This window comes from Natrix helvetica (assembly GCF_964273705.1).
Source record: "Natrix helvetica genome assembly, chromosome: 4".
NCBI lineage: Eukaryota > Metazoa > Chordata > Lepidosauria > Squamata > Natricidae > Natrix > Natrix helvetica.
This window is the reverse complement of record NC_138550.1, coordinates 103,395,310-103,422,728: the sequence shown is the minus strand read 5'-3', so window position 1 is coordinate 103,422,728 and position 27,419 is coordinate 103,395,310. Positions and strand designations below refer to the sequence as shown.

General features: G+C 37.8%; 1 protein-coding gene across 1 annotated transcript in view; it reads left to right on the top strand.

The window, feature by feature from the left end:
* Positions 1-26,484, top strand: part of MBOAT1 (membrane bound glycerophospholipid O-acyltransferase 1) — a 31,867-nt gene extending 5,383 nt beyond the window's left edge. The window contains exons 2-13 of the mRNA XM_081952975.1: positions 4,231-4,376; positions 5,064-5,141; positions 6,140-6,235; positions 10,376-10,431; positions 12,391-12,445; positions 13,988-14,171; positions 14,594-14,786; positions 18,141-18,244; positions 18,727-18,791; positions 20,794-20,926; positions 24,223-24,374; positions 24,603-26,484. Of these exons, the coding sequence (XP_081809101.1) occupies positions 4,231-4,376; positions 5,064-5,141; positions 6,140-6,235; positions 10,376-10,431; positions 12,391-12,445; positions 13,988-14,171; positions 14,594-14,786; positions 18,141-18,244; positions 18,727-18,791; positions 20,794-20,926; positions 24,223-24,374; positions 24,603-24,741 (1,401 nt within the window). The 3' untranslated portion in view covers positions 24,742-26,484. The remainder of the gene's footprint in view (positions 1-4,230; positions 4,377-5,063; positions 5,142-6,139; positions 6,236-10,375; positions 10,432-12,390; positions 12,446-13,987; positions 14,172-14,593; positions 14,787-18,140; positions 18,245-18,726; positions 18,792-20,793; positions 20,927-24,222; positions 24,375-24,602) is intronic.
* Positions 26,485-27,419: the final 935 nt, after the last annotated feature.

Here is a 27,419-nt window from a genome sequence, read left to right as displayed (position 1 = left end):
TCAGAAGATCACAAAAGATGATCACAAGACCCCAGGACACTTCAACCATCATAAACATGAACTAGTTGCCGAGCATCCAAATTTTGATCACATGACCATGGAAATGCTGCAACGAATGTGTGAAAAACAGTCATAAGTCACTTTATTCAGTGCCATTATAACTTCAAACACTCACTAAACAATTGTTGTAAATCAAGAACTACCTGTACTACGTTCCCTCTAAGGTGCGCGGCTGCGCGGCCGCGCAGGTGGCAAGAAAACACCGCGCAGCAGTTTTCAACTGCCGCGCAGTGATTTCTATTGCCACAGGCTCCAGAAGCTGGGGAGGTCCTTTGCAGACAGCTAGAACGGGTCGCCCGCAAAGGACTTCCCCAGACTTGCTTTGAGGAGCACGGGGCGACTGAGGCTAGTTGTGAAGCCCCAAAGCCCCCACCGCCACCGGAAGAACTGCTGCCACCTCCTCCTCCTCCTCTAACAGGCAGCACTGCCGGATTTGCCGCCCGGCGCTGCAGCTGAGATGAAGCCGCCAAAGCTCCAGCCGGCATCTCCGCGCGTGGCAGCGGCGCCTCCCCTCCGCTCGGAGCACCTGAGCTCAGCGCTGGGTTACCCCTGCCCCCTCCTCCTCCTCCGCCGTGCTTTTGAGGAGCCATGAGGCTGCAGGAGACAGTAGGAAGGCGGGGGGGGGGAGCAGGGAAAAAAAAAGCCTCATGGCTCCTCAAAAGCACGGAGGAGGAGGAGCGGGCAGGGGTAACACGGCACTGAGCTCAGGAGCAAATCTGGTGGTGCTGTTGGAGGAGGAGGAGGTAGCAGCAGTTATTCTGGTGGCAACTCGTCGGCATCTTCAGCAGCAGCCCTGCCCACAATGAAGAAAGCAAAGATGGAGCAGATCCACGCAGATGACGTCGCTGCAACATGACTGGAGGAGGAATTCTGGGAGTTGAAGTCCACAAGTCTTAAAGCTGTCAGGTTTGAAGACCTCTGCGTTTTTTTTCTAGGGGTGGAAGGGTCTTGTAACTTGACAGCTTTAAGACTTCCATGCTTCAAATGCTAGAGTTCCTGAGCCAACAGGACTGGAGGAGGAATTCTGGGAGTTGAAGTCCACAAGTCTTAAAGCTGTCAGATTTGAAGACCCCTGGGGTTTTTTTCCCTAAAGGATTAGGGGTGCAAGGGTTTTGTACCTTGACAGCTTTAAGAGTTGCACACTTCAATGCCAGAGTTCCTGAGCCAACATGACTGGAGGAGGAATTCTGGGAGTTGAAGTCCACAAATCTTAAAGCTGTCAGGTTTGAAGACCCCTGGGTTTTTTTTCCTAAAGGGTTAGGGGTGCAAGGGTCTTGTACCTTGACAGCTTTAAGAGTTGCGTGCTTCAAATGCCAGAGTTTCTGAGCCAACATTTTGGTTGCTAAGCAGGAGCGTTGTTAAGTGATACTGATATTATATAACACTTTGAATTAAGCGGGTACCTTGAAGAAACATAACTTTGAGTTTCAAATAATACTGATTTCGTTGTTGTCTTAGGTGACATCTGTGAAAAAAATTCAGGTGCTCAGGCATGAAAATGTGCCGCTCAAACACTATACTTTTCTGCTCACATTGAAAAAAAATTAGAGGGAACATTGTACCTGTACTTATTTATTTAATTTATAGATCGCCCATATCATCAAGAACAATTTTGGGCGGCTTGTGCCTGATCCAGTTACAGGCATAAGTTGCAGTATAGTTGTTGCAGCACCCATATAGTCATGTGATCAAAATTGAAGAGTTTGTCAGCCCACCTACCCTTAATGAACACAGGAGCATTTGAACTATCCCTATCTGACTTTCTCCCCCATCTATCTGCACTGTTGGCTGCCCTGTATAGCATCACTCTTTGGCCAGGGCCTTCAGCAATCTCAGCTGGCCATCACTAATCATGGACCTCTACTTCAATTCTAGTCCCGTGCCACCGATGAAGAGTGCCACCTGAAGGAATGCCACAGTCAGCCACCCCAATACCACCGTGCAAAGCTCCAGCCTTTTCAAAATTGTAGTATGTCGCAAATCAGATTATTACATATAATTGTATATCAAAGCATTAATTGTATCCAGATTTAATGGCATCATATAAGACTAGGTCCTTTTGAGAAATAAGCAATGATTTTAGAGTGTAAAGTATAAGTTGCATGACAGCATTCACAAAACAGTAGTTTACTTGAATTATGTTAAAACAAGGTAGGGGAAGCATGCCATGTAACACAATAACAAGAGTTGGAAGGAACTGTGGAGGTTTTCTAGTCCAACCCTCTGCTCAAGTAGGAGATCCAATACCATTTCAGACGAAGGGTTGTCCAATCTCTTCTTAAAAACCTCCAATGATAAGAGTACCCACAACCTCTGAGAGCAAGCTGTTCCACTGATTAATTGTTCTCACTGTCAGGAAATGTCTCCTTAGTTTTAGGTTGATTTCTTCCTTGATTAGTTTCCATCTTGTCTTCTTGCAAAAGTTCATTTATTTCAGTAATGCAACTTAAAAGGTGAAACTAATATATGAGATAAGACTCACTATATGCAGAGCAAGATAGTTCAAGCCGTGATTTGTCATAATTGTGATGATTATGGCGTACAGCTCATGAAAACCCCAAATCCACCATCTTAGAAAATTAGAATATTACATGCAATCAACAAAACAAGGATTGTACATAGAACAATATCGGACCTCTGAACAGTATATGCATGCATATGTACTCAGTACTTGGTTTGGGCCCCTTTTGCAGCAATTACTGCCTCAATGCGGCGTGGCATGGAAGCTATCAGCCTGTGCCACTGCTGAGGTGTTATGGAAGACCAGGATGCTTCAATAGCAGCCTTCAGCTCTTCTGCATTGTTCGGTCTCATGTCTCTCATCTTTCTCTTGGCAATGCCCCATAGGTTCTCTATGGGGTTCAGGTCAGGCGAGTTTGCTGGCCAATCAAGCACAGTAATCCCACGGTCATTGAATCAGGTTTTGGTGCTTTTGGCAGTGTGGGCAGCTGGAAAATGAAGTCAGCATCCCCATAAAGTTTGTCTGCGGAAGGAAGCATGAAGTGCTCCAAATTCTCCTGGTAGACAGCTGCGTTGACCCTGGTCTTAATGAAGCACAGTGGTCCAAAGTCCTCTTTTCTGATGAGAGCAACTTGTGCACTGACCTTCTGTATCCAAGACAAATTTCTTGTGGGTTTAATCAAACTTGGCCAAATAAAATATTCAATTTCAATTTAATTCAAATAAGATATGAATTAATAAATATATTTTTTAGTATTTTTGTGAGAAGATTATGATTTTCTATTTCAGAATAACCAACATTCTGCAAAATAATTTATTCTTCTGGTTGTTTTTCCTTCAGCAGGCAACTGCTTGTCACTTTCTAAAATAAGACTCTGTTACTTTATGTGCATCATAGCTAAAAATTGTGATTTTAGCACAGTTTTGTGCTAGATATGGCTTGAAATGCCTATCCCATTAAAACAGAGCCAGAAGTCTATATGTAGATTTCTGAATTCTCAGAAATTTTCATTAAGCAAGATATTGCAGAAATGGCAAGAGGAAGAAATAATGAAGTAAGAAAAAAAAGTCATAATGCCTTTCTCATTTTGTCAGGGAAGAGTTCTAGAGAACAGAAAAGCTTGTGTCATGTGTTTGTTGGTGATGACTATTTTAGCACATGAAAACCTCATGGGGAATTGCCCAAGTGGAATATGAATGTTTGTATTCCAGTCTTTAATTCTGCAAATTTGATTCTGTAATAGCAAGCCACAGGGTGCTTCTATTAATTTACTTTGAGTAAATCTTTGGAATTAATTTAGCTAATTTTCTTGCTTGCCTTTGAATTCAAAGAAATGTTTTTAGAGAGCAACTTTCCTTCCTCCTAAAAAGCTTGCAAACTCCACTGAACTTATTGGATCTGTGTCTAAATAAACATATGTAGAACTGCCCTGTGAATCTGGATTTAACCTAAAAGTCTGGATTTTTAAAACCAAGCTGGATTGAAGGCAAAGACTTCTTTTGCTTGAAGTAAACATCAAAGGCAATTTACTCTTTTGCAGGGTTGCCCAGCTATATATGTAAACATAGTGCTTCCTTTCTCCCACTTCTTTAAAGGAGAATAATGATGATGATGAGAAATTTCCTACAACATCTCCAGGATTTTATGTTAGATTTTTTTTTCTTGCTAATGATTATGAGTGATTCCAATCTATTTTCATATTCCTTTAGGTCAATTTTGTTGCTTGTCAGCTTTGTGCACTCTTGGCTGCATTTTGGTTTCGCTTATACTTAAAGCCTAGTCAAGCCAACTCCGGCGTTCGTCATGCATTTGCCACAATTTTGGGAATATATTTTGCCCTCTTCTGCTTTGGTTGGTGAGTCATTCCTGTCTAACTTTCTATTCACTGTGACTATGAATTGAGTAACTTGTGTATGCTGGGAATTGTAAAACATTCTGTTGGGCAACCGTAACATTATGAAAACAAAATGTCAAAGCTCTTTTATCAGCAGGTACATTTTTCAAGAAAGAAGCATGTATTCAGTCTGTGATTTAAGAGGAAGAGAGCAAGAGCAAAGGAGTTTACTTCAAAAAAATAAAAGTAAACACTGATTCAGATGGATTTTCGTGACTGGATTCTTTCTACATAACTTTTAGTTAATTTTAGGGTGGTGTGTGGCTCAGCAGTTAAGATGCTGGGCTTCTTGGCTGGAAAGATGGCAGCCGAGGTTCGAGGCCCGAGTACCACATGAGTACTACTTGCGTTCCTGCCCATCTAGCAGTTGAAAGCATGCAAATGTGAATAGATAGATAGGTATCACTTCGATGGGAAGGTAAAAGTGCTCCATGATGTCATGCTGGCCACATGACCATGTAAATATCTTCAGACAGGGCTGGTTGAATGGTCTTGAACCAGAAATGAGCACCACCCCCAGACTCTGCATTGATTAGTGGAGTAAAAATCCGCAGGGACTCCTTCACTTAGTTAATTCAAAAAAGTATTGATGTCTGTTAGCTATTACTGGCTTTTGGAAAATGGAATTTTTTCTTCTTCTCTTCCAAGGTACTCCATTCATATTTTTACTTTAGTGATGATAAGTTATTTCATCATGAACATGGCCAGTATTGCCAACATTCATAGGTAAGTTCGTATGTCTATCGTAAGTGTTAAAAACGGTAATATTTTAAAATGTTGTTTCTTTATGTTCCTTTACTGATCTGATTAATGGATGCTCGTGACTTTGTGCTGTCTTGGGGTACCTCTTATTTCAGCCATTTTAAGGCATTGTGGAGTACTGATTAAATGCACTTATTACAAAGAGCAAGGAAGATTACTTCGATGCAGATGTACAAAATCCAATGCCAGAGTGATGGGTTGAAATGCTGCATATTTTTACTTATTTATTAAATATATATGTGTCACACATCTCCGCTATAAGGTGATTGTTTAAGTCTACAACAGGCAGAAAATACTCTGAAATGGCTCAGACAGACACCTTCCTAATTCATTGAACTGTAAGGAGAAGGAGGTGTAACACAATCACATTCATAAGATTGATATCAGCCCCATCAAATAGACCAAATAAAGGCATCAATTCCACAGGATGGCTAAAACTATTTTTATTGAGATAGGTTATATTTTAGCTATAGTTTATAAACCCACAGATCATGGTGGGATTAATTTTTTTTTACTACCAGTTCTGTGGGCTTGGCTTGCTGGGTGTGGTGGCTTGGTGGGCGTGGCAGGGGAAGGATACTGTAAAATCTCCATTCCATCCCTACTCCAGGGGAAGGTTACTGCAAAATCCCTATTTCCTCCCGATCAGCTTGGACTCGGGAGGCAGAGAATAGATGGGGCGGGGCCAGTCAGAGGTGGCATTTATCTGTTCGCCGAACTACTCAAAATTTCCACTACTGGTTCTCCAGAACTGGTGAGAACCACCTCTGCCACAGATTATAAGAAAGCCATAAGGAATTATGAAAATTTGCTGTCGAAACTTTTTGATAATAGATCAGAGGCAAGCAAACCTAAGCAAAATAAATAGCTGTATTGGGAACCAGGTTCTACTGTACTTGCTGTACTTTTGATTACAGTGTTTTGTCTAAAGTGTTTCATACTATCAATGCATATGATTCTAGGTATTCTTTTTTGGTAGCTATGGGATACCTCACACTGTGCCATATTAGCCGAATATATATATTCCAGTATGGTATTCTCACTACAGATTTCTCAGGGTAAGTAGTACTCATACATATTTTTATACTATAATAAATAGAAATCAGAGGAATTCAGTATCATATGATTTATTTTAATTAATAACATGTCAAAATGTACATGTAAATGATGGAACTAGATGAATTTTAAACTGTTGGTGAGAGAAATAAACTTCCAGTCTTTTAGTAAGTATTTACATTTCAAATGAATCAAGCCTGTTGATAGGGCCAAAAGCGAGAAGATGAATATTGGAGCTATATGTTTCAATAGCCATAGCAATAGCACTTAGATGTATATACCACTTCATAGTGCTTTACAGCCTCTCTAAGTGGTTTAGAGAGTCAGCATATTGCCCCCCAAAATCTGGATCCTGATTTTATCAACCTCGGAAGGATGGAAGGCTGAGTCAACCTTGAGCCTGGTGAGATTCGAACTGTCAAATTGCAGTCAGCAGAAGTAGCCTGCAGTACTGCATTCTAACCACTACACCACCACAGTTTCAAAATTAGAAATGTATTTTATATAACGTGTCTTTTGTGGGAATAAATATTGTGCTGTTTTATTCTTGTTCTTTTGCTGCAACTCTTTTCTTGAAGTGTATTGAGTCCATTTTTAAGTCTATGCAATTTAATTGGCTTACCTGGCATAGGTAGAATTAGTAGCCTTCTATTGAAAATAATCTTTGAAATATTGCAGGATTACTAATCTACAGTAACTAACCATGGCCAGTCTGAATGTATTCAAACATCTTAATTAAAATATATTTTCATACAGTGTTTTTTCTACTTGCTTAAAGATTAAAATGTTCAGAAATCTTGCATTTCATTAGCAGTCCATGTTCTTTTTGTAATTTTTTAAGGATTTTATACATTTATAAATATAGGTTTTTTTAATGTCTTATTTTTTAAATAAGAAGATGATCTTGGTCCCCCCCCCAGTTTTAGCAATTGTTTATAATTCAGACAAAACAGAAGAGGTTTGACAAGAGCTCTTTGTTTAGATATTTGACCAGTTGGAGCACTTCATCTTTTCCATTGTTTCAGACATACAAAAGCATGCTTAATTAGAAAAATCCTACAACTTTAATGGTTGTACAGTAAAAATGGCATTTCAGTATGCATCTTCATCAGACCTACCAAAAGGATTTCTGGCCCTTTATTTTTTTGAATCTAGCCATTCATGTGGGACTTCAGTAGGAGTTTTAGAAATGTTGTTGCCAGCAATGGGAACATTTCCTTTAGATACTCTGGGTTTAATTCCATAGCAGCATAGGTGGATACATTTCAAGAATGTTAGGTTGGGAAAGTGTCCCTAAATCGACAAGAGATCTAAGACTAACAAATTATGTAACAACCAATATTGGAGATGTTAAAACAAAAATTATTTTGCCAACATGTGGTAATTACACAAATAAATCTCAAAAGTGTTGGAAGGAAAGGCATCAACACTTATGTAAATGAATAAAGACAAAATTTGAACTGAAACTAAATTATTTCAATTGGAATAATTCCATGGCTATGGAAGGCTTAAGGCTGTACTTACCTGTGGTGCTAGCAACCCTGGGGCTAAAGTTGATGCCTGGGGTCAATAGTAGTCACTGAGACTGCTAAAAGCCTTATGCCTCTACTTCAGTCCCAGTGCTACCACCAAGGAGTGCTGCTAAAAGGGCAAAGATGAAGGACAGAAGAGCGGGTTGGGGACTAGAAGTGCCCCTGCAGTCATAAATGCAACTGGGCTGTAAAGCACCGAAACATTGATCATGTGACTGCGGGTAGCGCTTCAGGGATCAATAGTTACCATTTGTTCAGCACTGCTATAACTTCAAACAGTCACTGAATGAATGGTCGGCATTCAAGGCCTGTCTGCATTCTCACCCAAGCTTCACCTGGAATTACGGTATTTTTGGGAGTATAAAATGCACCTCCCCCCCACTCCAAAAGAGCATGGAAATGTTGGTGTGTTTTATACATCGAATACAGCCATTTTTGGCCTCCTGAAGCCCCGCCGCCACATCCCATTTTTGCTAAAAACGGGACATTTTTCACAAAAACAGAAGCATTGCCTTGCCTCAGCCCTGCTGAAGTCTGCAGAATGCTGCTGGGGTCTGAGGGAAGGCAAAAACTTTTTTTTCCCACTTACCTCTTCAAAATCTTGATTCGTCTTATACACGGGTGCATCTAATAGTCCGCAAAATACGGTACGTGTACAAGTAGTCCTCAGGTTACAAAGGCAATTGGGACCAGGATTTTCACTGTTAAGTGATGGGGTCATAAACTGCAACCACATGTGATCACCAAATAAGTGCAATTCCAGTTGCTATGATAACCCCAGGACTGTGCAGGTTGTTAAGTGAGGATCTTGCACGACTGCAGTGTAGGAAAAGGTAGGAGGCCCAGGCAGGCCACAAGGAGAGAGGTATGGTCTGCAGAGTGGGTGCCATGGCAGGCACTAGGGAGTGAGGGGCTTGCTCTGGTGTAAAGCCTGAGGCAGCATTCCCTGGCGGTGCTACCCTTCAGTAATTTCAGCTCATTGCCTACTTTCAGGGCTAGCTCTGGCTGAAGTGCCACCTCAAGCATTGGCAATATCTCCTAACCACATCAGCCAGCCACAAGGCCTTGAATACTTGATACTAGTGTGATTAATGCACAAAGAATTTGTCTCTGGTACAAAAGCATTCAATAGCTGCGGAGTCTGAATTAGAATTATTCGGCATTTATTATTCTGCTACTAATTTTTGAAACTCACTGCTTCTAGTAGTAGAAAAAGTACAGGAAATGATAAGCGATGACCCTACTCACAGTGTTACGTGCCGTTAGGGTGGCTTCTTGTTTAACATATGTGTAATAGTTTCTTCTTCACAACACATTGTTCTCACAGGTGAGAAATTAAAGTTAGGAATCACTGACATAGAGAATTAGTCGTCTAAGTTAAGCTAATATCTTGGCGGTCATTCAAATTCTGTTGTTTAGCTGAAAGTGCACAGATTGAGTTGATTACAATGTTTCTCTGCAAAGCAAGCCACAGTGCTTGTTAATTATATACCATGCTCATGCACATTTGGGAAGATACAATGTCATTTGAACTATGTGTACCTGGAGATCAACTTGTAATGAATTTGCTACAAAATTGGCTGGATTTGTAAGCTGTGTGTTTAAACACAGAAGTAATTGATCAAGAGGATGTGCTGACAAGGGAATGTAATCAACCTATTGCTGAACAGCTGTTTTAAATACATAGCCTTGTAGTTTTGCCACCACTGTGCAATGTTACCAGTCAGAACAAATTTCCTAAAGCAAGAAAGAGCATGTATTAAAATTTAAGCCTTTAAAATTGTATAAAGTATACATTTACATTAAGTTATACATGTACACTACCAACAAAATAGCAAGGTATTATTTAGTCGTTTGCCTTCCATGCCATGTAGCAAATACACACATTGTATGCAGCTTGTAACTTCTAAGCAGTCTTCAGGGCAGCGTTGTACGATTCCCATTTCAGTAGGTGAATCCTGATGTATAAAGGCCTCTTTCTACTGTTGAACTATCGCTGCAGTTGTAAGCATGTTTGTATGGAAGGAAAGTCTTTGTGCGCAAAATGATAGATTCCCATGAGTATTGCAGTTTGTGGAATTTCAAACCCATATCAAATATCAGTTCTGAACAGGGAAGACACAAGTTTCACTTTTTCAGACACATATGAAGCCTAGTATGTGATATTTCCTAACTTAGATGATTGTCATGATACAAATAATTTTATATAGCTGAGCTCACACAAGCCATAGTTGAGCTGGTTCAATTTTGCTTTACTATACTGGGTGAATCCATCTCTTGTAGTTTGTTAATTATGATTTATGATGGTTATATGAATGTGAGTCATTGTGGTTTAGTCAATAATCCAGGCTTAGCAAATTACATCTTCCTGTGCTATATGAACACAGTCTGTATATATACTGCTGGCCACAGGGAGATATCCTGAGCATTTCTGGATACTCAGAGTATAATTCTTATAATCCATTGTCTTTGCCATGTTACCTGTGTCTGATGGGAATTGGTATAAAAATATTTTACCTGCGGCTTGTTTAAATCATAAGAATGCATTAAGGTGAAAAATGTAAACACATCGGAGCATGCACAATGCTATCTTTCTGCATTTTATTACAGCCCATTGATGATTGTAACACAAAAGATCACAACTCTTGCATTCCAGGTTCATGATGGTAAGGAAATGATTTTCCCATTTGCCATCTTGTGTGTTAAATTCTCTGAATAGGCATTGGCAACCTTTGGGGAAAAAGTAGTCAGTATGTGTTGTCTCTGCCAAGATCTTGAAGTCATCTTGTTACAATTAAGGTTTGGTAATAATAATTTTAAAAGCCCTGAAGTCTATGGACAGTTTTGCTTAGTTAACCCTTATTTGTTCTGTTTTTTTATAAATACAACTGAAAGCATTACAAATAATCTATATAAATCATAAGAAGGTTGTCAGAAATTGCATCCTTAATTGTTTTGATGGACTGAGTCATATTTATGGAAGGATTTTTTTAAAAAAGAAAAAGGTATGGTAGCTAATGACTCACCAGGATTCAGGAGTTCCAGTTTTTAGTCAAACCTCAACCATGGAAACTCTCTGAAAGACTTTGATGCACCCTATATAACTCCTTGGAGGAAAAGATATAATTGTCAAACAAAAAAACGATTCCTTAACCAATTAAATGATTTTGTTAGTTATGGAAGAGTTTAAAAGCTGCATAGACCCTTTCTACACAAGTAGTTATCAATTTCATTTCCCCCTTGACAGCAGAAGTATAAATATTTATTTTAGAACAAACATTTGTAGGTTTAACACTCTCTTAACTGTATTTTGAAACATTGTGTTCTGCCTTACCTATATTACAAGGAAAGAGACTGGAATAAATGAGAACATTTAGATAGCCATAGCAATAGCACTTAGACTTATATACCGCTTCACAGTGCTTTACCGCCCTCTCTAAGCGATTTACAGAGTCAGCATATTGCCCCCAACAATCCGGGTCCTCATCGGAAGGATGGAAGGCTGAGTCAACCTTGAGCCTGGTGAGATTCGATCTGCCAAATTGCAGGCAGCCAGTAACCAGCAGAAGTAGCCTGCAGTTCTGCACTCTAACCACTATGCCACCATGGCTCATCCTGAAATTCTTGGGGGGATGGGGGGAAAGGATTTAAATCATTTTTTTCTCTTCAGTGTCGTGTCAGTGAGATACAGTGTGAACTTTTGGCTCATCCAAAATTACTTAATCTAACTAGATTGAGTCTAACTGTTTTTTTTTAAAGATTAAAAATTAAAATTTCCCTCAAATCAAGACTGGCTCCTGAGAGACCACATTATCACATTGATATAGCTTTCTTGATAATTGTATGGAACGGTCCTGGACTTCTCAACTTCCTGATTTCTTGATAGACTTTAGTTTTGTACTTAACGTTTGTTTTTGTTTTTTGGAAAAAAGCCAATTCTAACTTCTGAATGCCTGAGGACATTGGTGGGCCAGACAGTGTAGGTCCAAATAAGAATCAAACATTCTGTTTACATCTGTCCCATGCTCCTATTTTTGCTCAGAAATCCATTCAATGAGACCTTCTTTTAATATGTTCATATACACTGTGGAGTTAATCTCATCTCATTTTATAAGGGCAGTAAAATTGCTTTTTATTCTTTTATTACACTAATTTGTACTACAATCTACCTTTATTGTTGGTAAGTTTCTAGCTACCATTCACCTATTTATTCTTTTAAACAAAGATCCCTGGCAGTGCCTAGCACCTTTGACAGAAAAGCACACATTCTACTAAGAGCTGTATTTCTTTACCTATTCAGAAATTAGAGTCTGATAAAAAGATTATTGGCATAACTGGAGTCCCTTGCTGACTAAAGTTCCTAATCAGAGGAACTATGAAAGTTCACTTAATATAAGTTTATAATAAATTATGTATCAAGCATTTCTTTATCCATAAGCCAACATAATTTCTAGGAATCGTCTAAAGTAGTTTCAAAAGCCCAGATCCCCTTTCTGAAGCCCTCGGAAAATAAATGTTAGATGCTGCATCTATTGATGAATGAATTTTGATTAGAATTGATTTTTATTGTCTATCGTTAACACTCTTTTGCAAAGTTTGATTTAATTATTATGTCTTTTTGATAGGAATAGGTAAAAAAGCTGAAGATCTAACTTCTGAACAGAAGCAGCTTGCTATAAAGTAAGAAAATACAGTGGCACTTAAATGATTTTTAAAAATCTAATATCTGGGTTATTTTAGATGCTTACTTCTAGTATGCAGTTTCTATTTAGCGTTAATAAAATGTAAATAATTATCCATGCACTTTTAAATTTTGGAATTATTATTTTATGTTCTACAGATTTATTCTCTGTGAGAATTTCACCTTTTTAAGATTCTTTTCCATGTATAAAGAATAGGATTGATTTTTACTTTCTCCCATTACAACTATGATTCATGTACAAATATCTAAACTGAGTGTCATGTATTATAAGATTCTCAAAGGGATATTTTGAATTCTAGCTTTATTTTGTGTGTGTGTGTGTTTTTAAAGCTTAAAGCTTTAAGCCCAAAACCCAGCCTGAAGATGCGAGTGAGACCTCGCCGAAACGTTGTCAAAACAATCTCAATCTTACATGGGAAAAGACCCGAATACAACAAGACCAGCATTCACACACACACACACACACACCATGCATCTTATTTAAACTAATTGTAGGAGATGACCAGCCTGAGCCCAAGGGAGTCGGTCAAGCATGTCATCAGTTTGGAATCCCTTCGCAGCCACAAGAGATAGAGGTCCAGCCAACCTTGAATTCCATTGATTCTTAACTACCGCCAATTTGCATTGGCTGTTAGTAGTTCAGATTCTTGTAGAGGGCTAGAGTGGAATAAACTTGTACTCATTTGTTCCTGGTTTTCTGCAATACCCCAATTGCAGAAAAGGCATTTATAGATAAACATTTCATCTCTGCTCTAGCAAGAAGTGAAATGGTAGACAGAGATAATAGAAATTGCACCCATAATTGAAAATATTTGAATATACATCCTTATACAAATAAGGTAAAGGTAACGGTTCCCCCTCGCACATATGTGCTAGTTGTTCCTGACTCTAGGGGGCAGTGCTCATCTCCGTTTCAAAGCTGAAGAGCCAGTGCTGTGCAAAGACGTCTCTGTGGTCATGTGGCTGGCATGACTAAATGCCAAAGACGCACGGAACGCTGTTACCTTCCCACCAAAGGTGGTCCCTATTTTTTCTACTTGCATTTTTACATGCTTTCGAACTGCTAGGTTGGCAGAAGCTGAGACAAGTAACAAGAGCTCACTCCATTACGCAGCGCTAGGGATTCGAACTGCTGAACTCTGTGATCAACAAGCTCAGTGTCTTAACCACTGAGCCCCATGTCCCTTCCTTATACAAATATCTATGTATAAATACAGTAATTGCATAATCATATAACCTCATGGATGAATTATTTATGTGGTTTCTCTTGACTGCACAAATTGTTTTATTCATGAAATAATCAATCTCCAAATGTCATTGTAGGAGGATTTTCACTCTTGACATTGTCCTCCAAACAATTGTGTCTTGTAAATTTATTATATGTTTCACTAGTTTTTCTTTCTCAGCCTTTTGAACTATGTTTAAAATAAAACTGCCATTGATTTAAACATGTAATATTTGCTGCTTCCCCCCACCCCAAAAATATATATTTGAAATATACATATTGATTTTTTTGACAGGACAAGACCTTCCCTATTGGAGTATCTGAGTTATCACCTCAACTTCATGAGTATTATTGCTGGCCCATGCAGCAATTTTAAGGATTATATAGATTTCATTGAAGGGAGACACGTGCAGATGAGGTTATTAAAGTCCAGCTGGAAACAGAGGAGTTGTGATAGATTTCCTGATCCTTCTCCAGTGGTAAGCCACAAAATGCTAAGCTTTTATTCTGAAATGCGGAAATGGTTTTGACAATAAACAGTATCAGTTATGATGAAAATATAAAAAGAGCTTTCCTGGTTTAGAAGAAAAGTCTCCACGTCCTGCACTCTGTACCTCTAATAGGGAGACAAGAAACCTATGAGAAGCTCACAAGGAGGACTTGATTATGTTTATATGTATGCTCCCCAGATGTGGCTGTTAAGAAGCAGTGCTGCTATCTCCACATCTGGAGATCATATCATTTTTAATAGTAATAATCCAGAAGAAAATACCTTTCCCGCCCAATATTAGGAAGTATAGACAATGAGTCAAAACTTTTAGTAGTTCATTTCTTAAAACACTTTAAGGCTATATTCTCTCAGATGTAATCACACCGGTAATTTATTCTGTTTCCTTTGTAGGGAGCCATCCTGCAGAAACTTGCTATCACTCTTCTATCTCTGGTGGTGTTTTTGACGCTTACCAAGACCTTCCCAGCCACTTACATTGTTGACGATCAATTTATGAATCAATCTTCATTCTTGACAAGGCTTGGTTTTCTATACGTTGTCATGCAAGCCTCAAAGCCCAAATACTACTTTGCTTGGACACTTGGTAAGGTTCATTTAAGATGGTTTTTCAGACCACACTCGAACTCCAAATTCTCTGTTGCTAAGTGAGACACTTGTTAAGTGAATTTTGTCCCATTTTTTTACCCCCCTTGCCACAGTTGTTAAGTGAATCCCTGCAGGTGTTAAGTTAGTAACGTGGCTGTTAAGTAAATCTGGATTCTTCATTGACTTTGCTTGTCAGAAGGTCACAAAAGGGGATCACACAACAACACTCCAACCATCATAATTTTGAGTCAGTTGCCAAGCATTTGAATTTGGGTGGTGTGACCATCGGAATGTTGCAACGCTCATAAGTGTGAAAAATGGTCATAAGTCACTTTTTCAGTGCCCTTGTAACTTTGAACGATCACTATATGAACTGTTGTAATTTGAGGACTACCTGTATTTGATGTAGATGTTTCCATTTTATCCATTAAGGCACAAATGTGATACAAAACCATGGAATATTGCTGTGTTATACAGTTGACATTAAGCACATTATTTCTGATTAAAATTTATGACTTTTCTAATGAGAAATGCACATCTATTTACCAGTCCGAATAAGTGTCAGAGGATATCAGACAAGCTAAAATTCATATATGCGTTAAATATCTGATAATATTTTCATTTAGAATTACTTATTTTGTGTTGAACATGCCCTCACAGTTCTATGACAGTTTTTAATGTGACGTTAAACACACAGTCCAGGACATTAACAGTGTTTCAGTTCATTGTATTAATAAATATAGCAACGCCCATAAATATAGCAACACTAAGATTAAGTTTTAGTATCTTCCTGATACGTTGGATCATCTCCCATTATCTTATTGTGGTTGTACTTATTATAGGAATTGAAATCTTTGGGGCTCACGTTCATCAGGTTAGCAAAGGCAGGTCTGAATTTTCCAGGACCAGGACAGTTTAGGCAAAGTAGACCCCATATCCTACCATATCCTGGTAGCGGGAGCCCGCGCGCTCACTTCAATTGCGCGTGGCACATCTGGGCACTATGCAATATGCAGAGGATCGTAATTCTAATGCTAACCGATTCTCGCTCAGGATAGAAGTCACCCAAAGAGCCTAATTTTAGGAATGAAATTATCTGATTTTGGGGCATCCATAGCTGCATGTTAGAAAGTGGTTCCCTTTGCTTTCTTCACCAAATGTGAGTTGGGCTAAGAAAAGGCTGCTTCTACACACAACTGCTGGAAAGTGAAGCGTCTTTTAGAGAATGCTTGCACACCTAAATATTTTAATGGTATGGTTTACTTCCCTTTCCTGGATAACCTTTTGAAAGAAAGAGAAGTGTCTTCTGCCTGCTTCTCCCCTCATCCCCTTTCCCAAAATAGTGTTTCTGAGAAGATCAGATAGACATTTCAAGGGGGGGGGGGGGAAAGATTCCTGTTCTATCACTATATCACAAATTACTGCTGCTTAAAATATAGCTGTAGTGTAAGAAGCGTTTGCATTTTTGCAAGTCCCAAAGTTAAGCAGCCATTGTACTTTGCTGGCTTCAAGATCAGCTGGCTTAAAGTTCAGTGGATATTTTAAGGCTTAAAAAGAATCCAGACAGAAACAGGATGGAACAGGCATACTGGATTAAGTCATGCTCTGTGAAGGATACAAACAATCTTCTAAATCATATTATGGTTTGTTTAGTTTTGGCATAGTGCATTGAGAAAAGCCAATAAATTGTGACTTACGCAATTATACAGTATGTGGACAGTTCATGATGAGAGTTTGAGGCAAAGATGAGTCACCTACTGACTCAGATCCTAAAATGTCCAGAGTATATGATGTTCCCAAATAAAAGTTAGAACTGACTCCTTTTTTTATTTTGGAGGATAAACAAAGCTTGTGTTTTCACTTCATAATATTCCTTGAAGGTGGTAGCAATCATATTGTGAATGTCTGCACAGAGCAACCTCCATAGCAAAGGATTTTCCTTTAAGCAACAAATTGGTAATGCACATAAAAATTAAAATGCATCAGTAGAAGAATGCAAAAGAATACATTAGATAGTTTGAATTAGTAATGGTATCCTATTATCTTCACTACCGGTTTGGTAGCGGGAGCCCGCAGGCTCGCTTCGATCATGTGCAGCACATCTGGGCATGCGCAGAAGGTCCGTGATGATGTATGGGTGGGCGGAGCTTCATACCGCCACCACTACGGTTCGCTCAAACCAGTGGAAACCGGCAAAATACCACCTCTGGTTTGAATGTTGTTAGAAACAAAATGTAGAATTGAATTTGTGGAGCAATGGGGATAGAAAATACCTTTCTGTATTGGGAAAAGAGAAAAGCAAAGTGCTTTTTCATATCAGTAAATCCTAAAGTTTTATCGTTTTTCTTAACAGAGTAGCATTAATTACCCCTTTTCTCAACACAGTTTATCTACAGAATGTCATATTTTGTCAATCAAATACAACTGCTGTTATTCTTGCTTATAAATAGGACAGCCTCCTTTTTATATGAAAAACAGTACAGATTTACTACTGGAGAATGTTTAATGAAAGATCATTCTGTTCTAATGTTAATTGAAAAAAATATTTAGAAGTCAAATTTAAAAAGTGTTTAAAATTCCAAAGCTGTTTTTTTTAAGTTAAAATATTGTTTTTGGAGTATTAGTTTTGGTCCACAATTACATATTCCAAAATGTCACTTTAAAAATTGATTGATTTAATTTGATTTGATCATTCTGAACATAAACATAACTGAATTGGAATTCTAAATTAAATGCTGTTACATTCACTGAGAAACAGTTGTTCTGTTAATTTATACAGTATATTTACATACATTTGCCTTCTGCTTCCTTAAATTTATTTTCTAAATCAGGCCTGCTTCCAAAAACCAATTATGCCTTTCATATATACAAAGGGAATTTAACCAGGGGTGGGATCCTAACAGTTTAACAACTGGTTCGCTGAGTGCACACATGCGCCAGGACGCGGGCATGGTTTAGAGAATACTTACCTTCCGGATTGCTGCTTGGGAAGGAAAACAACTGAGGCGCGGCAATCCACTCTGCCACGCGACTCAGCTGAGAAGATAAAGGTAGGTAAAGCGCAGGGGCGGGTGGGCACTTGTGGGAACAAACCGGTTCGCTCCCAGCTGATCTTCGGAGCTACAGGTTTGCTCGAGCCAGTCCGAACCGGTCAAATCCCACCCCTGAATTTAACTCATCGTTTCTAAAACAACTATTTTATATCTTCCCTAGTAATAATTCCCTATAACGTGGGAATTGAAAAATAGTTCCATTAAGATATAACATTGCAGATGGATCATTCTAAGAATTGTTAAACATGTGTCAGGTAGGTTTTTATATTTCATCCTGTTTTTTTTTTGTTTTTTTTCAGCTGATGCAATTAATAATGCAGCCGGTTTTGGATTCAACGGTGTGGATGAGAAAGGCAATTATCGCTGGGATCTTCTGTCCAATTTGAATATCAGGAATATTGAGGTAAGTTGAAGTATGGTTAGAGTCTTCTTTAGAGATAACATTGGAACTGGAAATTGTTCCAGACCCCATATTTAGAACTTGTCTAAACAAAGTGGAGAAAGTCCAAATTTCATGCAATAACTTCTTGCAGGAAGATTTGCTGCACTGGTACAATATGCAGGCAAGAGCAAAAGCCATTATTCTGGCTTTTAAATCTTCTCCTCTTCCTCTTCTTCCTCCTCTTCCCTCTCCCCTACCAAAGGAGAAAGCTCCTTATTCATATCCAAAATTTAGTAACAGGATTTTTTTCCAGAAATGTTTTTTTAATTGCAAAACCTGTGAAATGGTTTATTTTTAATTGACTTTTGCCAATTAAAAAGTGTATTATAGGGTGCAATATAGCTGTAATGAAACATACAGAACTAATATAACTGAAAATATGGCTAGAAACTAACATTTTTAGTATTAGGAAACGTAATAATGCATGCTTGTTTCACTCTTAGATGGCAACAAGTTTTAAAATGTACTTAGAAAACTGGAATATTCAAACAACTGCCTGGCTTAAACGGTAAAAAAAAACTTAAGTGTTTTGTGGTTTTCCTCGACAGTGGTTCAGTCTCTATTTACAGTGTTGCAGTCAGTGAAAATGAAAAAGATTTCCCCCCCCCCACCCTGAAATTCTCATCATTTTATAATGATGAAATAAAAAAAAGATTTTCACAATACGCTCCTGGCTCTAAGATAAAGCTTCAAATGATACTGCCTACTAATAAGGGCACTCTGTGTGTCCATTTCTGAAAATTGACATACAACATTGGGATAAAGTACTTTCATTTTAATTTTTGTATTATTCCGCTCATATCCTCAGTTAATGTGTGTGTGTCAGTAGTGGGTTTCAAAAATTTTTAGAAGCTCTTCTGTAGGTGTGGCCTGCTTTGTGGGAATGGCTTGCCGGCCATGTGACTGGGTAGGCGTGGCCAACTTGTAAAATGCGGTGAAACTCACTTAACAACGCTCTTGCTTAGTAACCAAAATGTTGGCTCAGAAACTCTGGCATTTGAAGCACGCAAGTCTTAAAGCTGTCAAGTTACAAGACCCTTGCACTCCTAACCCTTTAGAAAAAAACCCCAGGGGTGTTCAAACTTGACAGCTTTAAGGCTTGTGGACTTCAACTCCCAGAATTCCTCCTCTCGCTCTTCATCTTGATGATATGCGGACGGGCGGGGGGAGGGAGCTGGAACCAGTTCTAAATGGCACTGTAGATTTGTGGAACCTCTTCTATAGAAGAGGTTAGAACTGGCAGGAACCCACCCCTGGTGTGTGTGCGCATACGCACATGTGCACTCTGTTATTATCACTAATGTAGTGATTTCTTGTTTACTGAAATGATTGTGGCTTGAGCTTTTGGTACAGAAATGTTTGTGAAAAACAGTCTTTCTCCTCATTTGCTGCACAAGAATAGTGTTGCTTTCTTAATTTACACCATTGACCACTTTTAATTCCACGTGTTGATGGAGGAGGATAAAAATCCCTTTCCAGAAAAAAAATATATTAACTATTTCGTAGATTATTGCCAGACGTATTTAGGAATGATCTTTCTAAACATTGACAAAGGCAGTAAAAGAATTGCTTCAAACCTAAGATGCTTTGCACTTCTCACCTTAGCAACACTTCTACAAATAATCTTAACCATTATGTAATCTGAAATGTAAATAGAAATTATGTAAATTTTTGATCAAAAGTAAAGTTATGTGTTTGTGGACTTTCTATGTGCTAAATATAATAACATGCGTAACAGAGGGATTTGAAAATTAGCGTAACATGCATACATACATACAATATGTAAAAGGGGAGGATAATTTATTGTTTTTTCTATTATTTTGGCAACCAGCCAGGGTGGATTCTACATGTTAAATGTTAAATTTAATTGGCCACTCTTTCCTCCTTTTTGTACACTATTTTTTTTTCTTTTTTGTGGTTGTTAGGATTGAACGTATATTTTGTTTTGTCTGTTTTACTGTTTTTTATTTTATTTTCTACGAGAAAACAATAAATTTAAAATAAAAAATGAAGTTTTGTACTGTAAAAGCTGCACAAAAACTGTGTGCCCTAGGTATTTATTCTTTTAAGATTTCAGATTTACCGACGTATGAAATACCCGAGTTCAATTAATGATGATATTTAAAATCAGATTTTTTTGCCATTCCTTTTATGTATAGGGCAGGGGTATCCAAACTTGGCAACTTTAAGACTTGTGGACTTCAACTCCCAGAATTCCCCTACACCAGGGGTGTCCAAACTTGGCAACTTTAGACTTGTGGACTTCAACTCCCAGAATGGGGAATTCTGGGAGTTGAAGTCCACAAGTCTTAAAGTTGCCAAGTTTGGACACCCCTGGTGTAGGGGAATAGTCAGTAAAAAGCATCTAGTCCTTAATAACTCTTCTAAGAACAGTTTTGTTTGAAACATAATCAGTATCATTTCTGATTCTATGATACAGTAATAAACTCAGATATAATTGCATGTAACCTGCATATTTATATATTTTCTTTTTCTAATTTTCTTCTCAGTGTATGTTATGATCGGACTTCTTGGTATCCTACAGCCTTAACATTTCTTCTCTCAGCTCTTTGGCATGGTGTTTATCCTGGATATTACTTTACATTTACCACTGGCATCTTTATGACACTAGCAGCCAGAAGAGTATGTATCCCTGTTAATCCTTTTTTTATTCCTGTGGGTACAAGCATAGACAAAATCAGTCATAGAGTCCAAAAGTGCTACTGATTTCCAAAGAAGAACACATTTTCTCTTCATTGTTTTAAATTGTATCTCAAATATTGTGTTTTGGGGAAGTAGTACAATACTTCATTGAGTAGCATCCCATATTAGAATAATTAGTACATGGAACAGTCTCTCCTATTGAATGCTGTAAAGTGATACAAAAGGCAGAATTGGTTGTTTTTCTTGTCTATCTCATCATCATCTTTTAATGACTGCATAACTCCTTGGGGGGGGGGGGGTAGAATCTGGGCAACTGAATGGAGCTGGGTGTTTACTGGCCACATGCCCTTCCTGTCACCAATGCGGAGTTTTGTTCAGCAGATAGTCTCATTGTGTCCAGAGAGAGGAATATTTTTCTTGTCTAACTGTTAATGTAATCATATTTTGTATCTGTATAGCTAATCCTCGACAGTGCATCCTGAGCTCTTTGAAAACTCTTTATTTCTCTTTTTAAAAAACGTTTGATTTTAGAAATTTATTAAATTAGGAAATAAATGCTCTTTTGTTCATTTTTTTTTTGGTTGCAGAATTTAAGGTTTTTGAGACAGCTTGGAAAATAGATGCAGAAAAAGAATATTATTATTGTTGTTGTTGTTGTAATTGCAATTGTCCAAACAGGACAGGGACAGATTCCAACAGATAGTTAATACTGCAGAAAGAACAATTGCAACCTGCCTTCCATGGAAGACCTACATATTGCATGGGTCAGAAAGTGGGCTGAGCAGATATCTACAGACCCCTCACATCCTGGACATAAACTGTTTCAACTGCTGCCCTCGGGACAGTGCTATAGGCCATTGCATGCCAAAACAACTAGACACAGGGACAGTTTTTTCCCTGTGCCATCACTCTGTTGAAAACCTAATTCTCATAGTTATGTCTAATTTGTATGTATACCAACCCATAGAGTGTGGCTGTAGTATTATTATTTATCCTTCTTATTATCTTCTTTACTCACCCCATTTATTGGTATTATTATGCTTATTATTCTGTTGCTTTGCATGGACACTGAGTACTTCTGCAGTAGAGACAAATTTCCTTGTGTGTTGAATCACCCTTGGCCAAGTAAAGTTCAGTTCAGTTCAGTTCAATTCACTGCTTGTTCTGACCATATATGAACAGAATGAATACATATTACATTCCTGTATTTATGTACCATATTTTTCGGAGTATAAGACGCACCTTTTTTCCTCAAAAAAGAGGCTGAAAATCTGGATGTGTCTTATACGTTGAATACAGCATTTTTTGCCTCCTGAAGCCCTGCCCCTTCATCAAAATGGCCGTGCATAGCCTTATGAAGGCTTTCAGAAAGCTCCTGGGGGCTGGGGAGGGCAGAAATGAGGGGAAAACGGGCCATTTTTTACCCCCCAGCTCCCAGCAGCATTCTCTAAGCCTCCATAAGGCTATGCATGCAATTTTTTTGACAAAACACGGGCCTGTTTTCGCGTAAAGCGGGCCATTCTTTGCTCATTTTGGGGGGGGGGGCACTCCCCCAGGCTGCAAGCCCCCCCAAGGCTATTCATGCCTCTTTTTTTTGAAAAAAAACCGCACCTGTTTTCGTGAAAAACGGGCCATTTTTGGGAGGTTTGCAGAGTACAGAAACTTTTTTTTCCTTTCCGAAAGCTCTTTAATTGATTGATGAGAATTACATTGATCAAGTACTATGCCAGCAGAAACACCTACCTATCTACTGTATTTCCCTCTATCTCTATTTCTCTCTCTCTATCCCTTTACCTACCTACACACACTTTCTCTCCCTACCTACCGACTATATTTCTCTTTCTCTCTCTCTATTTCTCCCTCTCTCTCTCTATCCCTTTATCTACCTACCTACCTGCCTACCTACCTACACACACACTCTCTCTCTCCCTACCTACCTACTGTATTCCTCTCTCTCTCTATTTCTTTCTCTCTGTGTATCCCTTTATCTACCTACCTACCTGCCTACCTACCTACACACGCTCTCTCTCTCTCCCTACTTACCTACTGTATTTCTCTTTCTCTCTCTCTAATTCTCTCTCTCTATCCCTTTATCTACCTACCTACCTGCTTACCTACCTACACACTCCCTACCTACCTACTGTATTTCTCTCTCTCTCTCTATCCCTTTATCTACCTTCCTAACTACTCTGGCCCTCCCTCCCTCCCTCCCTATCTACTGCATTTCTCTCTCTCTATTTCTCTCTCCCTCCCTCTATTTACCTACCTACACACACTCTCTCTCCCCCTACCTACTGTAGTTATCTCTATTTCTTTCTCTCTCTCTCTTTATCCCTTTATTTACCTACCTAACTACTCTCTCTCCCTCCCTACCTACTGTATTTCTCTCTCTATTTCTCTCTCTCTATCCCTCTACCTACCAACCTACCTACTCTCTCTCCCTCCCTCTCCCCCTATCTACTGTATTTCTCTCTCTCTATCCCTCTACCTACCTATCTACCTACACTCACACACACTCTCTCTCTCTATTTCTCTCTCTCTCCCTTTATCTACCTACTACCTAACTACTCTCTCCTTCCTACCTACTGTATTTATCTCTCTTTCCCTCTCTATCCCTCTATCTACCTTCCTACTTTAAAAAAAATCCTCTTCAGAACCTTGGTGCGTCTTATACTCTGGTGCGTCTTATACTCCGAAAAATACAGTAATTGTGTAACCTGTTTAAAGATGATTTTGTAAGTTAGATTCTGTTATTTAATGAAATTTAAATTGGTGTGAGTAAAATTTTATTATTTGTATGAATACATATGTGCCATTTCAGAAAAGTCTTTACATGCTAATTATCATACAGATTTGGCCCTTGGGGAAAATTCTGATTGAATTTATAACACGTTAATTTACTCAACTGAAATGGAGTTTATTCATAGAGTTATAGTATTCCTACCGATTCTATTCAGCTGCTGATCTGACTAACTTTTCCTCACAGCTTTAACTTTAACTTTTAACTTTTATTTAATTTATAAACCGCGCCCTCTCCCAGAAAGGACTCGGGGCGGTGTACAGTCATATTAAAACAACAATATAAATACATAAATATAAATAAATATAGCTTTTGAAAGTTTTTTTAAATTAGCAATAGAAAGAAAAAAAGCAAATACTTTCATATATTATAGCAAAACTTTATCAAAACTAGGCGGCCTATGCGTAGACTAGAAATCTGTTTGAGATGCACTATGTGAAAATTCTTTTAAAACATTTCGATTTTTTTTTATAAGGTTAGGAACAATTGTCGACCTGTCTTCATCTCATCCAAGCTGCTGAAGGTGGGCTATGATATGGTCACCTGGTTGGCAACTCAGCTATCGGTTTGCTATACTGTGGCACCATTTGTTCTTCTTGCCGTTGAGCCAACAATTAAATTATACAAGTAAGTTATTTATATTAGTTTCAAATGGTGCATTAGAATGACCGGACAGGTGTGTGAACAGATGAACAGGAAATGTCCCGGCTAAAGCCCCTTAAATTATCTGCTCAGAATATCACTTCAGCTGTCATGATGGGCTTTGGCTGAGATATGGCACTTATTAAAGTGGTTTAATAAAGCCACGGTTTTTGCAGTTGGTAACTGGTTTACATTGTCTCTCATCACTTACAGATCGCTGTATTTCCATATGCATATTTTATGTGTATTGGTATTACTGGTGCTACCAAACAAATCTCAAAAACTCAGCGGAGAGAACCACGCCATTGGAATGGAGGCACACAGCTGTAACAAAATCAAGAAACAAAAGTGAGACTGGAAATCCTCTGCAAGATCATCGAACAAAAGTTACAGAGAAGGCATACCATGTCTTCATTTAAAACATTTTCTAAAGGACGTAACAGAACTGGACTTCTTATCCAAATACAACTCTTACTTGGTAATGTTTACATACTTCAAGGACAAGATTTATAAGTTTTTATAAATTAAAGAAGCTATTTTAATGAGGGGTTCTACTGCATTTAAATATTTATTCTTGTGTTTCATTTGTTGAAAACATATATTATCTATTGTTCAGGCATGTTGGTTCACCTAACTTCTAAGGTTTTCCTTTCTCTTGTTAACCTTTCAAATTGGTTAAAGTAAAAATAAATAAAAAAAACCCTCTGGCAATATTGTTCCCAAGGAATAGACTGTAAAATGTTATAAACAGCTGCTCATAACATATCAAAAGGTCTTAGGTTTGTGATTTTTTTTTCATCTTTGGTAAAATGGAATATTCAGATCTTAACATTCAAGATTTATTCACCTAGATTGAAAAGCAGGTGCTGTTTGATTGGAAAATAATGATAAAGAACTGTGAAATCTTGTGGTTCTGGTTTTCCTTATAGATATAAAATTAGATACCTCTGTTCTGTGTGATCTGAACTATGTACTATTCATCTTTATTCTAGGCTGAATAATGAAGGATGCTATCATGGAACCGTCATTCCATTATAGCATTTTTTACATGGAAGCAAAATTTTATTGGAAATAACTCAGGGACAATTTATATTAATGATTTGACTTGAACTGTACAGAATATGCATCTTTCAAATTGTCTGATTTTTAAAATGTTTTTTTAAACTAGAATTTGCGAAGTATTTTTTGCATTTTTCTAAAAGAAAGAAATGCTATGAGGAAACACGATAAATTAATAAGAATTAAGCAATTTGATTGTTGAATAACTTTCAGCTTGTCTGGGTGTTTGTTGGCGGCTTGTTGCTGAGTTGCATTGTTGGGAAAAAAAACTTTCAGATTAAGAGTGGAAACCAACAAAGCCATGTATTCATATCAGAGAATAAAAACAAATATGTTCACATTTCCTTTTATAAAATCAGCAGCCTTTTTTTTTAAAAAAGAAAAAAGGTTAATGAGCTGGTGTGTTCAAAATCAGCATGAGTAATTAATGTAAACTTGGTTTATATGACTTCTATATAATGCACTTCCCAGAACATACTGCTTTGGGAATTAGTGTTATCGGTATTCATTGCTATGTTTTTATAAACTGTACTATGTCTGTTATGCATTCTGGACAATTTCTCTGAGTGGTATTCCAAATTCTTAATTAGTCAGATTTAAAAATGCAAGAAATGTCAATAAAAATATTGAAATGCAGTAATGGAATCATTGGTAAAAGTATGATTGATTGGGCAATTTTAAAAAGATTACCAATTTTAATGTGTCAATGGGCTCCTGTTAGAAACAAGAAACACAGAAGCCCTGGTTATTTAGTATCCTAGAATCTAATTGTCATAATTTAGACCTGCAAATCATTTAAGAACTAACAGTATAAGTCTTGACAATTTCTGGTTTGCCAGAAGTTGCCAGAGTTATATGGAATTTGAATTAATGGTTTAAAAATCTCTATATGATTTTAATGTATGAAACAGAAAATAAGCTGATTTGTTCTGGATCTGAGAAGGACTCATTCAGCAGCACTTGAAAACAAAAATATTAACATTTAAAAGGTATAAATCTCGTTTTCCTCTTTCTTCAGGTGTTCTGTCCCTAAATAAAAATGAATATTCTTCCATGCTTATACAGTCCATCTTGATCTTTCCCATGGTATAACCATTATTTTAAAAGTATATAAATTCAAATTTTCAGTCTTTTCATATCGACACAAGTTATGATGAAACGTAAGGAAGGAATCTTCAGTCAGTTCAAGAAGTATTTCTTACTGATACTCTTTTCTTTTTCACCTGGAAAACCAGTTTATCAACCACGTGGAAAGGGAATTTTTCCTTTCCTCTGTCACAAGCAATTGCCTTGGGAGTTGTTTTGTCCCTCATGCTCTCCACCTCTAAAAATTAAAGAAATAATACGTTTCCTTAACCTGACCTTTAAATGCAAAACTGTCTTTATCTTTTGAATGTTTACTTTGGTTTTTTATGGAATAAGCTGCCTGGAGTGACTAATTTGAACAGAAAAGTGAAATGACCCAGCCAGTGAGTTCATAGTGAGGGTTTATGGGAGTTGCAATTTAATAACATCTATAGAATGGTAGTTTCTTCACTCCTACTAGAATTGTTTTGATAATATTTTTAAAGGTATCTGCTTTTAAATGAGACATAGCAGTAGTGCCATCTAGTGGTCACATACATATATTAACTTTTTTTTTTAAAAGATTGATAAGCAATGGAGAAATCTAAACATTTTTTTTTTGCCACATCTTGTATCTTTATTTTAGCTTTGTACTGGAAATGGACGTACATCATGCAAATACATAGGAATACAATCTGTAAAGGGGTCCATTGATATACAGATGGTCATCCGAATAATCTCAGACTCGAGATGTTTAAGGTGTAATGTGACTACAACCACTGTACATTGGTTTCAATTTTCAAATAGCAAATAAGTATAAATAGATAATCTAGGACAAGTATGTGTAATAGTTTTAGGCCAAAAACTAAATTTGAGTGGAGAAGTCACCTTCCAAAAAATAATGGG